This window comes from Haliotis asinina, chromosome 14 (assembly GCF_037392515.1).
Source record: "Haliotis asinina isolate JCU_RB_2024 chromosome 14, JCU_Hal_asi_v2, whole genome shotgun sequence".
Lineage (NCBI taxonomy): Eukaryota > Metazoa > Mollusca > Gastropoda > Lepetellida > Haliotidae > Haliotis > Haliotis asinina.
In genome coordinates, this window is record NC_090293.1 from 48,391,829 (window position 1) to 48,414,557 (window position 22,729).

At 40.6% G+C, this 22,729-nt stretch overlaps 2 protein-coding genes across 2 annotated transcripts; both read left to right on the forward strand.

Moving 5' to 3' along the window:
- The first annotated feature begins 8,820 nt into the window (after window positions 1–8,820).
- Window positions 8,821–10,891, forward strand: LOC137260593 (uncharacterized). Its single transcript, XM_067798186.1, has 3 exons — window positions 8,821–9,145; window positions 9,455–9,574; window positions 10,629–10,891. The coding sequence occupies exons 1-3, from the start codon at window positions 8,821–8,823 to the stop codon at window positions 10,889–10,891; spliced, it is 708 nt and encodes a 235-aa protein (XP_067654287.1).
- Window positions 10,892–16,821: 5,930 nt separating this feature from the next.
- Window positions 16,822–20,368, forward strand: LOC137260598 (uncharacterized). The gene is made up of 3 exons (XM_067798192.1): window positions 16,822–17,146; window positions 17,596–17,715; window positions 20,106–20,368. Exons 1-3 carry the CDS (start codon window positions 16,822–16,824, stop codon window positions 20,366–20,368), a joined length of 708 nt encoding a protein of 235 aa, XP_067654293.1.
- Window positions 20,369–22,729: the final 2,361 nt, after the last annotated feature.

A 22,729-nucleotide genomic window follows, 5' to 3' on the forward strand; every position in this document is an offset into this window, starting at 1 on the left:
TTGCAGTGCATCGCAAGGTCTGGGCTTATTCTTCCCAGACCCCGTAAGTGCTTCAAGGTATGACGACATCTGTGTGCTCTGCACCTGACATACGTGGCACATTTCATTCTTTTCTTCTTGCGGGGGGTCAAAGGTTGTCTAAGCATGTCCTTATATAGTCCTCGTTTGCCATGTTTATTGCCTGAGATATTACACGAAGACAGAGAGATTTGATGACTTCCGCAACGCTCTGAAAATGTAGACTCAGTGAAGGCATCCGATTGGTAAACATTACATATTCATTGTACAGAGGTGACATCGGGCCCAATGGGTGAGCGATTAAGTTAAGATTTATAGTCGCCCAGTGGCGCAATATACACTGTATATGGTTCGTGTGGGAAGGTATCATAGGATCAGAACGGGTTGTGAATTCTGTATGTATTTATAACATGGCTTGTTTCCCAAAACGCAAAATGCAAACTGTACCAGACATCCATAGGTATTTGGCGGGATCAGGGGCGGAAACAGGGGGGTTGGAGGTGGCGGTTGCTGTTCAAGGTGTGAAAGCACCACCCACACCCCTACTCTACCTCCATCCTTCTGAAAATGAGCAATAGAGGTGGAATGTAGATTCCTCCTCCCTCTCCCCTTGAGAATTCCTGAATATCCACCTATATATGTTTACATATTCGTACAAAGTTCCGGGGTTTTATTGTCGATTTCAACGAGTGGAAAAGAAGTGTTTTACGCCCCTTTGACATAACACTGTACTACTACATCGCATATTATTATGTAAGGTAACACAAAATTCTGTCATTTGTTGAACAATGTTGCAGTATCATTTCCGTTTGTAGCTTTAAATGTGTTTTTCATTGAATTTTACTCTGCAGTGTCAGACAGAAGGGTATTGTCAAGGTCACGGAATTTGTACAATTGTCTGTTAGGGTTTGACAATGTACATCATGGCAGTTATTACATTTTGGTCATTTCGCTAGAACAGTTTAACTAGGCTGTGCCAGAGAAGGAAAATACAAGCCGCCCATAACTTAGCACGACGTCTAACTGACAGTAAGTGTCATGGTCTGTTTGTATGGTGTAATCCTCTCGGGGCAAGCGTGTCCACTCACCTATTCAAAGCCTAGAACTCTTTGATATAGGCGAGTGATTGTTCTTGCCTCAGGTAGGTCCGGCGCCGGTGCTGGCGGCTTGTGAAAGTATCCTCTCTTTAGAAATCACCAAATCAAAGGTTAAGCGTATTATGATCGCCCACGGTGGTGAGCCTTGAATCTGTTCAAGTGAGATACCGTTCCAAACACCTCAGTAATTTTATACATTACCTTGTCATGTCTTTCCAAATGTCATCGAACTTTGATAAGTAATGTATTAAATCTTGACCAGTCCTGATTTGCAAGCTAACATGCCTCAGCCTCTGTTTTACAAAATATACGGAAACCTGAAACTGCACCGCTGGTGAAGAGGACATGGTTCTGAAACATCATGCTTCAAATATTTGTAATTTCACTTTGTGTTTAAATTAAAGTCAGTCAGCGTTCTGATATGATTTTTAGCACTAAATACAGGAACCCAACCTCTCTGAGGTACCAAACACACCTTCTGTTTCAGACCACCAGAGCATGTGGATGTGTAATTCTTTCTTGCCTTCTTCACTCGGGGAGAGTTACAGCGTCATCTCAATGTCATTGAAAGCATCCCATCTAGCAAAGTGATTCAGACGATGCTGCAAAAATACAGAGTAGTTTGTTTTATGGAGCCGTATCCTCTTTTGCACAATGTATCCTATTCTTTCATAATTCACACATAATGTCAGTGTTAAGACATAGTATGAATTCATATTTCAAATTGCATCGTTTGGTGGTTTTTTATATATCAGTACATTAATTCTTACCGTGAATTGTGTAGTGATAGGGGTAGTGTAGTAGCAGAGTGGTTAAAGCCTTCGCTGGAGAACCGGGTTCGATTCCCCACGTGGTTGTAATGTGTAAAGCGCATTTCTGGTTTCCCCCACCGTGATGTTGCTTGAATATTGCTAAAAGCGGCAAAACCACACTCACTGTCTGGATGAAGATAAAAGTAAACAGAGAGAAGGGCAGGAATAAACAACAGAAGATATGACTTACCAATACATACTTTTGAAAGTAGTTAACTCGTCAAATGTAGAAATATTGGAACATCCAGTAAAGAGAAGTCGTTTGTAAATTAATCCAAAAATGGTTCACCTTCAGTTTCATAAATTGGTATTATTATGAAATAGTGGATATGTTGCTACAAATAAACACAACAGTGAAAAATCACTGTTTCTCGTAAGAGGGAGATAACAGCATCATCATTTGTCTGACCCTGGTCCTGTACTCATCTAATTTTATGTTTCAAAATAATATTAGCATCTCCTCCGTTAACGTCCCTCCGAAGAGCTCACACACAGCCACAGGTACATACCGAGCGGGTGTGAGGGAGAAGTGAGAGAGGGGGAGGGGAGAGAACAGAGAGGGAGAGAGGGTGGGAGGGAGGGATAGATAGAAGTCAGAGGGTGGAGGGGGAGAGACGGAGAGAGAGAGGCGACGAAGGGAGAGACACACGTACACGCACACGCACACGCACACGCACAAGCACACGCACACGCACACACACACGCACATGCACACGTACAGACATCTCAACTCGTGCACACACATATGCTCAACAACATGAACGCAAGAGTAACATTTCAGAGATGCGATAATCATACTCGTGTCTAAGGACGGTGGAACTAACTAACAAAATGTCATGTACTGTCAACGCCAAAGACTCATATATACTATTCCAAAAAAGAAAAGCACTGGCTAGAAATCTGTTGCGAAATGTTGTATTTTGAAACATGTATAACTCGTCCACAAATAAACTTTAGTGCATGATTTTTACACCAGTTTAGAAGGCAATGTTTATACAACCAAGTACATACTTTCAGATAACGGAGATGTTGCGCGTGATGGTGACGACGTAGCACGTCGGGATTCCTGACTCTCAGACCAATCCGCTTCAACGTGTTCCGTGCAGTTTGACCGGGTATGCTCCGAAGTAAAGGCCACCTGGCTGCTGTGTTCTCCCCATGGTAGTAGATCACGCAAATGTTATACCCCGATGTACCGATCTTCGGCTGCAGTGGTATCTCGAGATCTACGTACGGGGACGGTCTTTTCTTATACTTGTTTGGTTGCAACGAGCTGCAAGCCGTGCTATCTCGCTCAGACAAACATTCAGAGGCCTGGCAACAGAAGATTGGTAATGTCCAGCGTGCATTCTTTAAATGACGATGTTCCTTGTCGCAGAGTCAAAACGTGGTGTAGTTATTTGACCTTGAAAATCGTTAAAAGGAATGCCAATTTCCGAAAGTAATGTGGATTTTCATTGCCAGACAGTGAATGTTCTTTTCTGCACAACTTCAAGTGAAAGGTGATTTTTGATGCGTTTTGCCGATGCCTTTTTTCATCCTTGCAACAAATTTCATAAAAATTAACATTTTCAGGTAAAATCGATGTTTTACTTTTGCAGTTGTGTAAAATCATTTTATCAACGCTTTTGTTACACATTTTGACGATTGTTTGAGCACAACAGGTAATGAACAGATATTTTAAAATACAAATCGCATATGCGTTTCTTTTGGGGGATAGTGTAGTACTGTGAGTCAAAGTGAGTCGTGTGAACCTCGAACTTCATTCCCCACATCATCTGCATATCAGGAAAATGGCCATCTATGGGTTTCTGATATTGGATCGATAGTTCGCAGACGTCCGTTGTATATTGACTTGTTTAGATTCAATACAACAAACAAATATTATATGAAAGGAAACCTTGATGCGAATACAACGCAAGGTAAATTTCAGTGCTAGGCGTGTTGTGACGTCCACGGTGCTTACTGTGACCTTTGGTATCATAGACCTTTCTGTAAATGTCTTTAAAATCATTTTCAATATTTAAAGGAGATTCTCAGGCTCCATAAGTTTCAGCATATCTTACAGACTTACTGTATTACCGAAATTACTTTTACGAGTGACCCTTTGTACCACTTGCTTGATAACGTTCTTAGTACCTACGGGAGAGAGCTTATGTACTTTAAAGTGAAAGGGAGACCTGTGATTCGGGAGACTCAGAACCTGATTTTGAGTCTGACCCCGAGGAAGTTTAGACCTGTAGCATTGCAGACAGGGTTGAGTGCAAGGCAAAATTGTGTTGTATATGATTGTGAGACTGACAGTGAATCGGTATGGTTTTACACCGCGAACAGTAATATTGAAACAATATCACAGCTGGGACACCAGATATGGGCTCCAATGCTTTCACTAATCTGGGGGATCCAATCAGGATCTTCAGCATTAGGAGAACCATCAGGCTACCCCATCGCCGCTGACAGACGAAGGCAAGGTAGTTTGGTTCGGTTGATTCTGAGTCCTGATGGATTACAGAGAAGGACATCCCTTGTTTTCCAGTTTGGTGACACAACTGACAAGTGCCTTCTCCCGTGGATCGCTTCTAATACGTTCCGGAACATTGGATTTAACGAGGCACGGTTGGCCACGCTACGGCGGTACTCTGTTCAACAATATTCATCGACTCGCAGTTTCGGAAGGAAGCTGTCTGCCGCCGATGTAATGTTGAAATCAAGAGTATTTTAGGACCGCATCAACAACATGACCTGCCTGAATCTCTGTGGTGTCGTCTTAATCAATGTTGTTCAAATAAATACAATTCAGACGCTTAACAGCCACCTGTCCCGATAATGAGACGCAACATGGCGTCGAGAAACAATGGATTAATGAAAATTGACTGCAAGTGTTCGCGAAACGGGATCGGATGCCTTTCTTCACCAGGAGCGTCCTAAATGCGTTTGGATATAATTCGGGTGGTCTGTTTGATTAACGCCTCTCTCAGCAGTATTCCGGCTATATGACGGCGGTCTGTACATAATCGAATCTGGACCAGACAATCCAGAGATCAACAGCATGATGGTCGATCTGGTCAACTGGGAAACGATGACATGTGTCAATTAAATCGGCGAGAATGACCACCCGATCCCGATAATGGGCTCTTACGACAAGCATGGGTTGGTAAGCAGAAAAACTTTGAGTGCGGCGTACAACCTCACTCAATCACTCACTCACTCTAAAACTCTAAAAAGCAGATTACATTTGCCCATCGTCCTCGCACCTAACTTTACAGCAACCATGTTAGAATTCCAATCCTGCCACTAAAATCCGTACGTCCTTGAAAGTATTATCCTATTAGTAAATAAAAAGTATGCTACATTTGACTACATTCTAAATGCATACAAAGCTTTCTTCCGTAGGAGTCACGTCAATTCACTCTTGTCGGAAGGGTACACAAAGTACGTGATTGAAACCACCAGTTGTCCGGCTTTCATTTTGTAAAAGTCGCGGTAGGTGAATGGGGTTTGTGTGCTGACATGCAAGTATCTGACTCTGAGTATGTGGGTTCGAATTCCGAGTGAGTGAGTTTAGTTATACGCCGCACTCAGCAATATTTCAGCCATATGGCGCCGGTCTGTAAATAATTGAGTTTGGACCAGACAATCCAGTGACCAACAACATGAGCATCAATCTGCGCAATTGGGAACCGATGACATGTGTCAACCAAGTCAGTGAGCCTGACCACCCGATCCCTTATGGCAAGCAGGGGTTGTTGAAGGCCTATTCTACCCCGGAACCTTCACTGGTCTCGAATTCCGAATGGGACTCAACCAATCATAGTATAGAAACTTTACGTCTCTTAAAAAGTGTAATTTGATCGTCACACTGAAGACTGGTATTTCTCGCCTACATATTGTTTGAATATTATTCAACCTGGGTTAAAACCATACTTGACTTACTCACTTTAGCCTCCCATTGAAGAAAAACGATTATTATCATTGACAATTTGCCTTAACGCAATAATTGAAACTTTTAGGCCCACAGCTTTAAAACAGGACACTATATTGCCCTATAAGGAATATAAGTTATTGCTCATACATCGAAAACGTGGTGTTGCGGATGTTTGCCTACCTGGTTTCAGCCACAAGTTGTGTGTAGGATGTACGCCAAGAGCGCCCCAAGGGACATAACTCTGTTGGTTTGTTTGAAATAATGTTCGGTCGGTACAGGGCACGGGAGTTAAATTAAAGCAACGATACATTAATTTAATCAAACCATTTAATTTAATAGTGTAATCTAAATACGTAATATTTTTTTGAAAAATATTATACGGTAGCTTCCCCGAGGGCTAATAGTATTACTGACAAAAATGCATTATTTATTTTTAGAAAAGTGCCTTTTAGTCTTTTAGGTTATAACCAGCCGCAATGTACTTAGTACGTGACTAAACACGTGAACCCAACAACACGTGAGCGAGATCAGTAATCGTTATTTGGATACAATCAATAAAACCCATTACCTTCATTGGAAAATCAATATGACAAAACCCGGTATACCTGATGTTTGTCAACTTTGGGTGTGTAATCAATAAATACACCATATATAACACCCAGTATAACATTCCAGTTGGATATAAATCACGTGGTTACCTGATGTACCTGCAAGAAATGTACACATTTAGAAAACCTGGAAACTGCTTACCGAGAGAGAGCTCAGTTAACATATCGACATTTCTCGTCTTAAAAATCAACTTTACGGGAGTTTTCCTTCGCCTCTTGCTTTAGGTTCCAAGATTACTTTAAACTCGTGGAATGAATATTTTATTTGATTGCTAATTCATAAAAGATCATAGAATATGACCGCCGTGTATTTTGGTAATTCATAAAAGATAATAGAATATGAACGCCATGTGTTTCGATAAACGTTTCTGTGAATACTTTTGTTTTATTAAACAACTGGAAGTAATTTTGTAAGAACGAGCAAACAAAACTTTAAAAACCCGTGATGTAACCGTTTCATCGGTTTTATCACAGTAATTAAAACCTTTGTTTATGCCTTTTATACATTTAAATGTCATCCCTATTTCTTTGAGCACTATTGCAAACAAAACGTGCACGTCTCCAACAGAAATTTTCAGAGACGCAACTTGAATATCAATAGGGCATGCTTAGGATAACAAAGGAATATTGTTGGCAACTTGTACAGTCCTTATTTCTACCTTTGATGAAATCTACATTTTGTTTAAATATAAAACACCTGTGTGTTTTTTCGTAAAAATATCAAATATTTATTAAATGTGAAGTAGACAATGACAATCTTCTCTCATTGTAAAAGATGACCTGATGATTAAATATCGAAATTGATTTATTCCGTACAGTGTTGATACGAAATATTTGAATATTGGAACAGACTGTCGAACAAGCCTGTTCGGTGAAGACGAACTTCAAACCGTTTTATTTTTAAAGGGTTGTTTTGTTGGATTCATGTATACGCCACATGTATTTTATTGTGATAGTGGTATAGTCAATAAGTGATTTCTGATGATATCAATTCAATACATATTGTATTTATTCTTCTTTTTTAACATTCCCCGTGGTACTACGTAAACATCGGCATGTCACTCCTGCAGTACAGAGACAAGGGCGGTTGTCCCAACGGAAGAGTCACCGAAGGTCTGGACATCCGACTTTCACGTGTGACCGACTGCATGCAAGCTTCCTGGACAATGCTGCAACGTGGATAACGTCTCTGGACCAAGGGGGTCACAGGGGGTCACAACGGGGCATGAACATTAAATGAGACAGCGAGAACAAATGGGGTCGGTCTAAGTTAACACTCAACATGTGCCGCACATGCGTCTGTGTTACTGTTCCAACTACCGTGCTTTTCAGGCTGATATGTTTCCAATAACGGTTTAGATCATTGAAGTTACTGCAATTTGTTTCGTTGTTTCATTGTCACGTGTTGTCGTTCTGTTTGTTTTGGATTTTAAATAATCATTTCAATAACAGTGAACAATATGTGTATTTTATTCTCGGTCATATCCTTGATTTGTCATCAGAAATATGTATTTACCTTACATTAGACTCATTTACGACAACCACAAGCAGACAAAAGCAGTGCATCACTTTAAAATGCCCTAATCTTGAGAGCGTTTCGTGTCAAAGCCAAAACTAGTTCTCATTATATGCACCTACTTTAACAAAACAACACTTGTTGAATTTTGTTAATCCGAAGATGAAACCATTCCGGAAACTGAATTTCATACCATAAAATGTATTTAACTGATCAACTTTCTTGTTTTCAAATCTCAAATGAAGGAGCATTCATTCATCCAATGTAGTGACGTGTGTGTGTGGTTTGTACACACGCTTCAACACAGCAGCAAATAGCAGATTTTAGTAGACTGTTATTGCAGTTAAAATACAAAGATGGGATACCAAATTTCGAAAATTAGGATTTGTCTTTTCATGTGACAACTGTTGCGTAGAAGTATTGTATCGGTATGCTTTCCTGAACCTATCACTCAAATCCAATTATCCCATAGGATCGACTACAGTGAATGCTGTTTATGGGACAATTTCATGCAAACAATGAAATGATTTTCAGAATTCACGTGGTGTGGACAAAGTTGGAAAACGTGCTGCTGACGTTCAAACGGTCGATAATTCTGCTGTGGGTCCAATTCAAATGAATCAATAAAAAGTACAGTAAGTGCAATATACGGTGTGTTACGACATAATGCATGCCCGAAAGATAATATTTATTATATAATCATACACGAAGAACTGTTAAACCTTTTATCCATAAATAATACAAAGAGATTGAGCCTAATCTGAGTTTAAGCGGTAGCACTGCAAAAAATTGCAGTTTTCATTGCAAGGGAGTTGCTTGTGAGGAAAGACGTTGGTTGACAGTCATGACCAGAAGACAATTTCCACTTTTCTTCTTCATAACTTGTTGCGGGTTTGATATCGTCAGAAGTACCATCTGTGGTGCATGCCAGGTAGAGCCACTACCTCTATTCCTGAACAAGAGGGTCAGCGTCGGGGTTCACTGGACAAAGACAACGTCCAGCCGTGCAGAATGCGCTGCGCACTGCAGCCACTTTCACAGCATCAGGTCCTTTGGCTACAAGGGCAGCACTGGAGAATGTGTGGCCTACACCGAGCCTCTCACAACACCAGCGGACACAACGTACGTTGGTGAAACCGGATTCAACATGTTTTCAACATGTGCATCAGGTAACAGAAGACACATTCAATTCTGTCCTGTTACATTGTTTGTTGGACCTGACCATCTAATTCGAGCCCGGATCTCTACGGGTATCGTTGACTTGGTTGACTTGGTTGCCGTTGTGTCATGCTCATGATGTCAATCACTGGATTTTCTGGTCCATAACCGATCATTTACGTACTGCAGTCAAATAGCTGAAATATTGGGCTAATTTGAAGCTTAAACGAAACTGATGATGATACTTTTTTATGAAATTGTTTAACGTGTAACGTTATGTGTGCACGTTAGTAAGACTAACCACTTTTTGTACTTTTCAGTCAACCATTTTGGTTCTTGTGTCACCTCTGCAGACTGCACTGCTGCCCAGACTACTTGTAATGAGGGGCTGTGTGTGTGTAACATCATGCACGTGTACTCCCATGGCAGCTGTGTTCAAGGTAGGTTGATTCCTGGGTAATAAAAGCATGGAAGCATGAAACCCAACCTTACTTCAGATAATATACTCTTCAAAAAAGAAACTTGAAACGCTGTTTAGGAGTTTACTTACAGAGTGCACATAACGGATTCAAACATGGCAGCATTGTTTAAATAGAGTAAAATCATCACTTTACAAATGTCCACAACATGTTTATCCAGGAAGTGTTTGGTAAAACCACAGAGGACTATTAAAGTCACTTGGTGTGTGTGTGTGTAACATCATGCATGAGGGTGTGTGTGTGTAACATCATGCATGTGTACTCCCATGGCAGCTGTGTTCAAGGTAGGTCGATTCCCGGGTAATAAAAGCATTGAAGCATGAAACACAATGTTATTTTAGCTTATATTTGGCGCATCGTTTCGAGAATGCTGTTGGTTAACATATACGATGATAATGCTCTCAGAACTATTTCGGTGCAGTCAAAGGCACCAACCATGGGAAGATATACATCAAAAGTTAATTTAAGTACCCATTCCCCAGAACCACATGGCACATTATCATCTTTTTTAAGTCAAGAAGTCATTGCGAACATGATATTATGGCGAATATTGCAAATGACTTGAGCTCTTGAGCTCGCAAAAATATCGTGACACAATTTGCAGGTCAAACACATTAAACAATCAACAAATAACGTTTCATGATGTACAAACATCTGTTGCTCGCCACTCGCAAAAATATGGTAACGTAAAAATTTCTTTTGTATGTCACATTCATGACGTATAAAAAAACATGAGTTTTCGTGTAAGACATGTGTATTGCTCAAGGACATGTGCAACACGGCAGGCTAAGTAGTGATCTGTAAAGAAGACACTTTACTGTGAAACAAAGTATGTTTCAAATCCTAGAGTGTCATAAATGATATAAAGGCAGACACCCACTTTTCTTGATTTATCCATCATCGTTGCCCATTGAGTTTTAACACTTTCGACAAGACCAATAAAGTGATTCTAAGTCCATTTCGCCATGGTATGTGTTGGCCAAAGCTCAAACTCGATTTGATGATTGTATTTCAGGTTGTTCCATGTTTGGCACTGGATTCACGACATTTAAAAATAAGAACATTGATAACCACAACGACAAGATAATTACGAACGTGGAAACCGCAGAGACATGTATGTCTTTGTGCATAGCAGAAGAAGATTTCCTATGTGTAACAGCCGATTACGCACATACAGCAAACGGGTGCATTCTAAGTAGCACAACTTGGTACGAAGCCCCATCGGCATCCCATTTGGACTCTACCAACTTCGATGTAATCATACGTAATTGTGCTTAAATCATGTGAAACTGAGTGAATGAGTGTTCAGATGGAAAGGACTGAGTGAAGCTCCACCGGCATCCCATTTGGACTCCGCTAACGTCGATGTAATCATTCGTAATTGTGCTGAAATTATGTGAAATTAAGTGAATGACTGGTGTTCAGATGGGAGGGTCTGGGTGAATGTGTTGTGTTCAAATGGTAGGGTCTGGGTGAATGTGTTGTGTTGAGGTGGTAGGGTCTGAGTGAATGAATAGTGTTCAGATGGTAGGATCTGGGTGAATGATTGGTGTTCAGATGGGAGGGTCTGGGTGAATGATTGGTGTTCAAGTGGTAGGGTCTGAGTGAATGATTGGTGCTTAGGTGGTATAGGACTGAGTGAAGGAATTGTGTTCACATGTGAGCGGCTGAATAGTGTTCATGTAGGAGCGGCTGAGTGAAAGTGTGAAAGGTCTAATGGAGAGAGGACGTGAGTAAGTGCTGGGTTCAGATGATAGGGTCTGTGTGAATGAGTGGTGTTTAGGTGGGAGGCCGTGAGTGAATGGCTGGTGTCCAGGTGAGAAGGGTTGAGTGAATGGTTGATGTTCAGGTGAGAGACACTGACTGAATGGTTGATGTTCAGGTGAGAGACACTGACTGAATGTGTGTGTTCAGGTGAGAGACACTGACTGAATGTGTGTGTTCAGGTGAGAGACACTGACTGAATGTGTGTGTTCAGGTGAGAGACACTGACTGAATGTGTGTGTTCAGGTGAGAGACACTGACTGCATGTGTGTGTTCAGGTGAGAGACACTGACTGAATGTGTGTGTTCAGGTGAGAGACACTGACTGCATGTGTGTGTTCAGGTGAGAGACACTGACTGAATGTGTGTGTTCAGGTGAGAGACACTGACTGAATGTGTGTGTTCAGGTGAGAGACACTGACTGAATGTGTGTGTTCAGGTGAGAGACACTGACTGAATGTGTGTGTTCAGGTGAGAGACACTGACTGCATGTGTGTGTTCAGGTGAGAGACACTGACTGAATGTGTGTGTTCAGGTGAGAGACACTGACTGAATGTGTTTGTTCAGGTGAGAGACACTGACTGAATGTGTTTGTTCAGGTGAGAGACACTGACTGAATGTGTTTGTTCAGGTGGAAGTGAATAATAACAATAACTGTTTATAAAGCACCTGTACATGTTTCCACACACATGTAGATGCTCAAAGTGCTAACAGATTATTATCCCGGATAACACAAGCTGCCTCTGAGGCGCTGGAGGGTAAACATTGATATAACTTATTTCACCGAGTTCATCTTCTGCTGAGGAACAGAGACAATATTGAATGAAATCTCTTGTGTAAATGGAGACCACAAGTGTTGCGTGTGCTCCGTTGCGGGACAAGTCCTAGAAATTCCCAGGAATCAAGCTGCCAAACACGGTCAACCATCCAAGGGCTCTCCACACCTAACGCTGCTTTTTCAACTGATTTGTGACATGAGCTGTATGCAAAGGACTACCACCACAATGAGTCGTGTTCGGTTGGGAAGGGCTGGATGTTAAGTTTTGTTCAGTTTGGGAGGACCGAGCGTGTGGTGTTTGGGTGTTTCCTGCCTGCATGTCAACACGTTCACATTGCAATTCTACATAAGTATAATAGCCGCATTGACGTCAATCCCCCAACCCATTTTTTTGTCGAAGAAGAGGTCATGTTTAAATATTGCGCTAACATTTAGTTATACTAACTTTCCAACAAGCTTTTTGAGCATCGATATCAGGTCACGTCTTTGTGAAATCGGAAGGACACCCTCATGAAAACTTTTGTTTTTCACTTCGACCTACGCTAGCGGGCTTGATCACCCGATCCTCTTAGTCGCCTCTTACGACAAGCTTTTTGTTAATGAAGGTCACTTCTGACCCGGATCTTCATTGGTTTTATAATAGATTGATGGATTGTTGTTTAACCCTGCACTCGCCAATATTTAAACTACTCCAATATGGCGGCGGTCTTTAATGGTCTAGTTCAGACCAAAGATTCCAGTGACGAACAACATGAGCGTCGATCTACGCAATGGGGATCCGATGGCAACTAGGCGAGCCTGACCACCCGGATCAGGTTAGTGATCATTTACGACGAGTATGGACTGATAAGACCAACACTAACCCGGATCTTATTATCACACGGAAGTTGCGGGATAGGAAGTACTTATCGATTTATCATCCAAAAGTGACTCCCACAGCAGATATCGTTTGTGTGATACCAAGTGATATCTACATTATAGATATCGCAAAAAATGAATTGTGATATTGGTATTACATCGTGAATGCCCCCACAATGGTTTGATACCTCAAACTGCACAGCTCACAATGCTATGACGTCACATAGGTGATGACATCACGTTACTATGACCTTACAGGAATCACTGCTCAAGAATTTTATTGGCAGTTACGTGTTCAGATAAATTCATTCTTTCACTAATCGCAACCCAATGTGTTCTGATATCAAATATATCTACTCTCAATGATTAAATATAAACTATAAATTTGTAACTTTAAACAACTTGTGCTGATATATTTGGCATCAGAAGGGTGGGATTATCTTTATAACGCATACATGTTTTTTGTCTGCGCCGTTTTAGATGGCATCAGGTGAAATTACTATTACAAAGGTCAGAGCAACAGTTTGGGCGTTATAGGTCCAATAAGTGCAGGAACACTCTTTCGTAGCCGGTTCATTCATTGCTCCAAACCAATTAACATTTATTTGATGCTGCTTACAGACCAACACTTGACAACGTTGCAATAGCGAAATTAGTGTGATAAAACTCTCAGTAGACATAAAATGTTGAACCATTACTGTGTTTGTGAGTTTAGTTTTACGCCGCACTCAGCCATATTCCAGCTATATGGCGGTGGTCTGTAAATAATCGAGTCTGGACCAGACAATCCAGTGACCAACAACATGAGCATCGATCTGCGCACTTGGGAACCGATGACATGTGTCAACCAAGTCAGCGAGGCTGACCACCCAATCCCGTTAGTCGCCTCTTACGACAAGCATTGTCACCTTTTATGGCAAGCATTGTGTTTTAATATAATCAGACCTCAAAAACGAATTTAAAAGCAATCTATTAACATCGAAGTTAAGCCTCATGTCATTTCACCTAGGTGGCCAAATTGCATCAAAGTAGTGTTCACACACGTCCATCACCTAAATAACAAAAAGTATCACATAAATTCTTATTTCCACACTTCATGCATAATCTTTTAAACTGATGTCAATCTTCTAAACAATAGATGTTTTAGTCACACCTTGATGCGTTCATGAACTCAATTCTGTCCAACTACAGAATGTTTGGCGCAACTACAGAAATATGTTGCAGTGAAGTAGTATACGTATTTTGCATGTCTTTACTTTATGTCTTTTGTCATCATACTTTTTGCTCCAATTCAAATCATTTAACTTAGACATGTATTACTAAAGTCAAGATAATTTTATGCAACTGTCCAAGGACAGAGGTCAAAGACCTTGACTACATCAAGCCATCATTTAAACGGATGCCCCAAATCACAATCCAAATAGTGGCATATGGGAAACTCAGTCACCATTATAACCATTTGGGGTGAACAGTAAATCACACAGGAATTATGAGTTTCCTTACACACACGCGCGCGCGCATTTAAAAGCTTCAGCAGTTTTGGAAAGTGGAGAGACACTGGTTTACACGTCCTTCCTTCGATTCCTAGTGTGCAATGACATTGAGGACCACGAAACAGTTCATGGAACCAATATAATACGCAATATGTTTCATGTCGTTTGTAAAGTCCAAGCAGTGGGTTATGAAATTAACATTGTATTAAGAAACACGTATAATTCGTTTCGTTCATTGTCAAAGTTGTCAAAAAACTATTTTCTTTGTCCTTAAATGTGTATTTTTCTCCACCTTCATGTTTTAGAATCGTCGATCTTGTTGAAACTGTATGTGATATGTGATTTTAAGTGTTTTGTAATAGAAGGCATGTAAGCATGCCCTGAAGGCAGTGTTCAGGATGTTCTTACTCATCGGATCAAGATATTCCAAATGTTTCGCTATTTGAATCATGTTTTGATACAAGGGTGTTTGTTGCCAGGATGAAATGATACCAGATTCATTTATCCAGTCAGCTGCCTTGCCTTAACACAATTTCTTGTGGTTGTGTAAACCTTTCCCATTTCGTTATTTGCAATATTGCTCTCCTTGGAATATCGTCTTTGCGAGTGATCACCTGTCTCTACTTTTAAAACGCTGTAGAATCAGTGCAGTATTTATATTTACAGCTGAATGCATTTATGTGTTGTATTTGTTACTTCAGACCATGCTAAGTGATGACACTAGGCAATGACTGTATTGCTTGAAGATGGTATGTGGGTTCATACTGAAACGTTGCGTTAAAATATACTCTTCAAAACATGTGGGGGAACTGTTCTTTCAATGTAAGATTGTCCAAATTGGGAGATATATGGGATTAAATCAATATTGATACAATAATAATGGAGTTTTTCAGAATGCATCACCTTATGGATATCATTCAAAGTATAGCTGTTCGTTCAGTTATCCCCCTTGTTAGGTGACTGGAGTATGACAAAATTTCAGGTTTACAAATTTCAGTCAGTAGTGTGTGATTTGACCCTGAAAATCATGACCACGCACAGATGCAAGAAACGTATCGGAAAAAATGGTCTAGAGTCATTTATCGACCAGCCTGAAAGACTTCAAGATTCATAATGACACCATGCACGTGTATAAGACTCCCACCATGAGCACGTGTTTCCCATGCATTGTGTTTGTGTGTGGTGATAACGTGAAATGATGCTGCATACACAAGATGAATGTCATTGTAACGTTCCTCAATGGGTTTTCGTTCTACCAAACTTCAATGTTCAGGTTAACCTACATTTTTGAAGAGTATAGAATGAACGGAGCAGTTACCAAATTTAACAATAACAAACAACTTTTGAATTTGGTTCTGTGATTTGTTATTGCTCTATCAAGTGATAATATTTGTCACCTTTGTGTTACATGACTAAAATTGTTTGCACATTACAGTTTTGTTTGTTTCACTAGTAATGCATCAGGATAAGATTAAAACCGACATCGCTACGATAATAGAAGCAAAGTATAGCAGAAGAAAGCTAGTGTGTTAAATCAACATTGTTATAAAATGATTTGTAACACGATGGTTTGTCAACCCCGTAACAATGTTTGTATTAAGATATGAAAGCATGAATCTTATGGTCAGAAGGGGTCAGCGTGCAGATGGCGTATCTCTTATTCTGGCCTCTCAGCCCGTTATTCAATGATCCTTGTTGTGTAATCACTCGGTGCTTGCTCAAGGCGCTGGTATTTGTTTCCCTCGATCACTGGATGTCCGTCTTAACGTCACATCGTATTATGAATATCAACTCCCTGCGGAGTATACAACTCTTGCTAACACAAGACGCACCGAGGTTTATTGTGGCTCTTTCATCCTAACGAGGTACCCAATTCACAGCTGGGTGGACCGGGACAGATAGTCACAGTACTTTCCCCAGTTTACTACATGTTGCTGTACACGTAACTAGGTGTGTGCACGTATTCATGTTCATAAGATATTGAATGCATTTACACGGATATGTAATATCTTCTTTCCGTGGACAATATACAGTGTTTTTAGAATGAAAGCGGCGGTAGACAAAATTGGAAAAATGATGCTCAACAGTCGATTATTCTATTGCGTCTCTCCAGATACAATGAATCAACAAAGAATGCAGGCAATTCCATTTGCGCAGTGTTAGTTCCACGTAACACGCATCCAAATCGTATTTAATTGATCGACTCGTTCACGTTTCTTTATCTATGAATTATGAAAAATCAATGATCGGGAATGAAAATTTCACTCCGGTTTTAATTGAAGGTAGTTGTCTGTGGAAAGACGTTGGTTGACAGTCATGACCAGAAGACAATTTCCACTTTTCTTCTTCATAACTTGTTGTGGTTTTGATATCGTCAGAAGTACTATCTGTGGTGCATGCCAGGTAGAGCCACTACCTCTATTCCTGAACAAGAGAGTTAATGTTGGTGTCCAATGGACAAAGACAACGTCCAGCCGTGCAGAATGTGCTGCGCACTGCAGCCACGTTCACAGCATCAGGTCCTTTGGCTACAAGGGCAGCACCGGAGAATGTGTGGCCTACACCGAGCCTCTCACAACACCAGCAGACACAACGTACGTTGGTGAAACCGGATTCAACATGTTTTCAACATGTGCACCAGGTAACAAAATAGCACACAATTCTAAACATTAATGTCAGCTGTATCACGTTGTTTGTCTCCTGTTTCACGCCTCAGTCAGGCGTGTTACAGCTAGACGACGGCGGTCAGCAAATAATCGAGCCTGGCCAGACAATGGTCATCAACAGCATCAGCACAATTGGGATAAGCTAACACGAGCCAACCCAGTCAGTAGGACTTGTGATGACACAGGTTAGAATTGGTCTTCAGCAACCACTACCTGTCATACGGGACCAGTGGGATCGGGGATAAGGCTCGGTGATTTGGTTGGTGTTTGTCATATCCAAATTGTGTAGATCAATGTCTGACCGGTTGTCTGGTCATTTTATGTTAAAGAATGAATTTATCCATCTGAAAACCCAAAGATGTTATGTTGATTGCGGATCACTCCTACAGTTCAAGCTAGAACAAACACTTCTTGTACTTTTCAGTCAACCATTTTGGTTCTTGTGTCACCTCTGCAGACTGCACTGTTGCCCAGGCTACTTGTAACGAGGGGCTGTGTGTGTGTAACATCATGCACGTGTACTCCCATGGCAGCTGTGTTCAAGGTACGTTGATTCTTGGGTAATAAAAGCATGGAAGCATGAAACCCAACCTTACTTCAGATTATATACTCTTCAAAAAAGAAACTTGAAATGCTGTTTAGGAGTTTACTTACAGAGTGCACATAACGGATTCAAACATGGCAGCATTGTTTAAATACAGTAAAATGATCACTTTGCAAATGTCCACAACATGTTTATCCAGGAAGTGTTTGGTAATTTAAAAACCACAGAGGTTCTATTAAAGTCACTTGGTCTGAGAACAATGTGAGTATCTGGCGTGACCACCATTACCAGCGGTAACAGTATGGCAGCGGTGACTCTTACAAGGGCTGATCAAAACGTCCTATGCCTAAATAACGTGACACCAACTAATCGTAAGAGTGTTGTTGGACAGTGGTCTTCATCAGCATTTCCAGTTATCTTACTCAAATAGATGAACTGGTTCGAAAGCAACAGGTCCTTGAAGCATGCTGGGGTATACATAACAGTACAGCAGATTTGATCTTGTTATTACCGACAGAGCGTTTTCACTCTTGCTCAAATGTAGTGTGTGGTTCTTGTAGAATCACTGGCGGCGGATTACGCTGAAGCAAGCGTCGATCAAGAGTATCCCATACAAGTTCAATAGGGTACAAATCGGTTGATCGAGAAGGCCAATGTAACAGCTGAAAATTGTCTTTTCAAGTACGCGCAACGTCAGGTCGAGCATTGTCACGCTCCAAAGATCAGCCGCTGACGTTGCTGAAAGGAACGACGTGACGTTGAAGTTGTTCTCTGGCAAAAACTAAATCTGGGTTTCCTATAGCCAAATGCACACTGTCTGGTTAGAGGTTCGGTGCACTCCATGGGTTTGGTTTTTTGTTGTTATCGTTGTTGTTGTTGATACGGCAGTGGTGTTTGAACCGATAGCTCAGCCGGAATTAGCGTTCCTGGGTGGAGGTGGAAACGTTAGGTCGACCTGACCTGGGTTTGTCATTAACATTCCAAGTATTGTTGTATCGGTTCCATTGGCAGTATCTGTCTGGGCACGCTAAAGTGCCTTGCCACCTCATGCTGCAATGCCCGTCATTGTACACGTCCGATGGCGTTGTGTCGTTGAGATTCATTCATTTCATTCTTTTCATTCTCTTGTCGTCTGTGGTGGCTTAAGGCAAGGCATATGGAGTACCATTGGTGTGGCTTTTTAACGTCTGCAGTGATAGTCTTTAGCATCATTTCATGATGCACGTGCATTTCATGTAGGGCGCGTTTTAGCGATTCACTACAGACGTGAGTGTAACGCTACGTTTTTATTCAACATTTTCCTTTTTTCAAACCTTTGTTCGTCTACAACCAATCCCTCAGACGACGGGATTCAGCATTGAATAATTTGTGTCAAATATTTCCAAAATATTCAGATTGTTGCTATGTCAAATTTCTTTTCTTTTTCTTTTTTTTTTCGATGAGTATGTTTTATATCTTAGAATCGATGAGCGTAAATGTATTGTTTAGTTTTAAATTTCGTTTCACCCATCTTCTTGCAATAGTCTAGCAATATCATGACGGGGAATACCAAAAATGGCCTTCACACATATAACTATGGAAACTAGGGGCTCCTTTCACGAATCTACTTCCATGCTTAAATATTGCATTAAGGTTATCTTAGAGACTAATAGTGGCTTAGTTCCTTAGTGGTCTGTGAACACAGGCCCTGCTCTTGGCTTGACGAGCGAATGCTTTAAACACTAGGCTTTCCCAACGCCCCTACAGTGCATGATTACTAATACAATTTTATCGGCACATCATATCTTGACCATTTGTTTGGCATTACCAGTTTTCATTCCGATATTAAATAAGAAATGACAGTTTACAAACTATCTGATTAAAAAATAGTTAGCATTGTGAAATATATCAGCTCATATAATGAAAATGCTGTTGAATTAAAATTTTCATTTAACCTTATATTAACATATCGCTTTGCCGTGAGATTATTTCGTATGTTAATTGTGATTTGTTTACCTTTGTATATAATATTGGAGCGTCATTAATTAAAACTCCCAAGCCAACCCATTTTTCATGGAATAAATATGTTTAAACCCTAAATGTGACGTGTTTAGGCATACGAAACATTCTTTCTAGACAACACTGCGTCACCTCTGTATTCCACATTCCTTACGTATCAACAATATTAGTTGTTCACTGGTCATGAGGGGAACTTATGGGTTGATGTACCCTCAATGTTTGTTTATGCTCCCTGAGCCCAAATGGCGAGGTGGACATAAACAAACGTCGAGGGTACATCATTGAATAACAGGGAACATAAACAAACATAGAACCCGGATCTTCACTGATACTCATAAACATGAGCAACATGTCCACCTCACATAGTGATTCACACAACATTATTTTTTCAGGTTGTGCTCTGTACGGTACCGGATTCACGATTTTCAAATATAAGAACCTTGACGGATACAACAGCAGGATCGTAACCAACGTCACAACGATAGAAGCATGTATGTCTTTGTGCCTGGATGAATCTGACTTTCTGTGTGTAACAGCTGACTACAGCTTGGGATTACAAAGATGTCTTCTCAGCGTCATGGCCTGGTATGAAGCGTCATCAGCAGCCTATGTGGACACTACCGTTTTCGATCAAATCATTCGTAATTGTGCTTAAAACATGGAAAGGACGCTCCTGCTGCAGATTACATGCTTGGTTTCCTTTCCAAAAGATATACCTGAAAGGTTTTGGTATTTAGGAATCACTGTGCAAACACACAGATTTGCACTATCCAGGTGCAAGCTTTGTATCATTTGTCAGACTTAAGTAATATGGTGTTCTCACATTGATGGGGAACGCTGAAATTTGAAAATGGTTTCAGTTGTGAAACTGAGTGAGTCACTGGTGTTAAGGTGGTGGTGGGGAGTGGGGAGGATCTGAGTGAATAAGTGGTTTTAAGGTTGGAGGGTCTGAGTGAATAAGTGGTTTTAAGGTTGGAGGGTCTGAGTGAATACGTGGTTTTGAGGTTGGAGGGTCTGAGTGAATAAATGGTTTTAAGGTTGGGGGGTCTGAGTGAATTTGTGGTTTTAAGGTTCGGGGGTCTAGGTGAATAAGTGGTTTGTCACTTTTAAATTGTAATTTTACCCTCATTTGAGTGTCGTCTCTTTAAATAGCTGACGAGCCATGATCTAGTGGCGAACGCCCTCTGTAGTATACAGTCAGTTCAGCATACACTTTGTACACCAATGTCTTATAGCGGGAATACATTTGTGTTATGTTACTTCTGAGCATGCTAAGTGATGTAACTATGTTTTGTGTGACAACGCTATTTGGATTTATACTGAAAATTTGCTTTAAAATAGAAATAACAAATAATTTGCCGTTGTTGTAGGCTACCAACGTTTACAAGAACTTTGGGGGTTATTTTTCTCGTTAGTGTTTAGCCTAGTGATAACCGATTTTATCATATAGGTTGTATTTTTCCTGTACCACGATTGGTCGACGTGAGTTTTCTGGTAAATTACGATATTGACTTGGGTTACTAAAAAATAGACAAGAAACCCCGTACGAAGAGTCTTCCCTTGTTTTTCAGCCAATCAGATCACTCGGTTTGACGTCATTTTCCCCCACGAGCTATTATTAGCCGCTGAGTGATGGCTGCTCCTTCCGTAAACAGAAATCAGCGTTTCGCTCATATTGCAGAAGATAACAGAACGAGATCTTGGACAATATTGATTCAAGGAATGCTAAAAGGTCAAACTAAAATGCGTTATGGTGCAACTTCTTTATTGTACAAGGTCACAACGTTTCGAGACAGTTCCTAGTCTCTTCTTCAGGTGAAGTGCTTTACCCTTTGGTTTTAGACATTCACTGGAAACCTTCACAGCACTGTTAGCAAGTTGTTGTTTCAAACGCATGTAGAAGTTGGTAGAATCAAACTAAAAATGCTTTATGGTTCAACTTCTTTATTGTACAAGGTCACAACGTTTCGAGACAGTTCCTAGTCTCTTCTTCAGGTGAAGTGCTTTACCCTTTGGTTTTAGACATTCACTGGAAACCTTCACAGCACTGTTAGCAAGTTGTTGTTTCAAACGCATGTAGAAGTTGGTAGAATCAAACTAAAAATGCTTTATGGTTCAACTTCTTTATTGTACAAGGTCACAACGTTTCGAGACAGTTCCTAGTCTCTTCTTCAGGTGAAGTGCTTTACCCTTTGGTTTTAGACATTCACTGGAAACCTTCACAGCACTGTTAGCAAGTTGTTGTTTCAAACGCATGTAGAAGTTGGTAGAATCAAACTAAAAATGCTTTATGGTTCAACTTCTTTATTGTACAAGGTCACAACGTTTCGAGACAGTTCCTAGTCTCTTCTTCAGGTGAAGTGCTTTACCCTTTGGTTTTAGACATTCACTGGAAACCTTCACAGCACTGTTAGCAAGTTGTTGTTTCAAACGCATGTAGAAGTTGGTAGAATCAAACTAAAAATGCTTTATGGTTCAACTTCTTTATTGTACAAGGTCACAACGTTTCGAGACAGTTCCTAGTCTCTTCTTCAGGTGAAGTGCTTTACCCTTTGGTTTTAGACATTCACTGGAAACCTTCACAGCACTGTTAGCAAGTTGTTGTTTCAAACGCATGTAGAAGTTGGTAGAATCAAACTAAAAATGCTTTATGGTTCAACTTCTTTATTGTACAAGGTCACAACGTTTCGAGACAGTTCCTAGTCTCTTCTTCAGGTGAAGTGCTTTACCCTTTGGTTTTAGACATTCACTGGAAACCTTCACAGCACTGTTAGCAAGTTGTTGTTTCAAACGCATGTAGAAGTTGGTGGAATCAAACTAAAAATGCTTTATGGTTCAACTTCTTTATTGTACAAGGTCACAACGTTTCGAGACAGTTCCTAGTCTCTTCTTCAGGTGAAGTGCTTTACCCTTTGGTTTTAGACATTCACTGGAAACCTTCACAGCACTGTTAGCAAGTTGTTGTTTCAAACGCATGTAGAAGTTGGTGGAATCAAACTAAAAATGCTTTATGGTT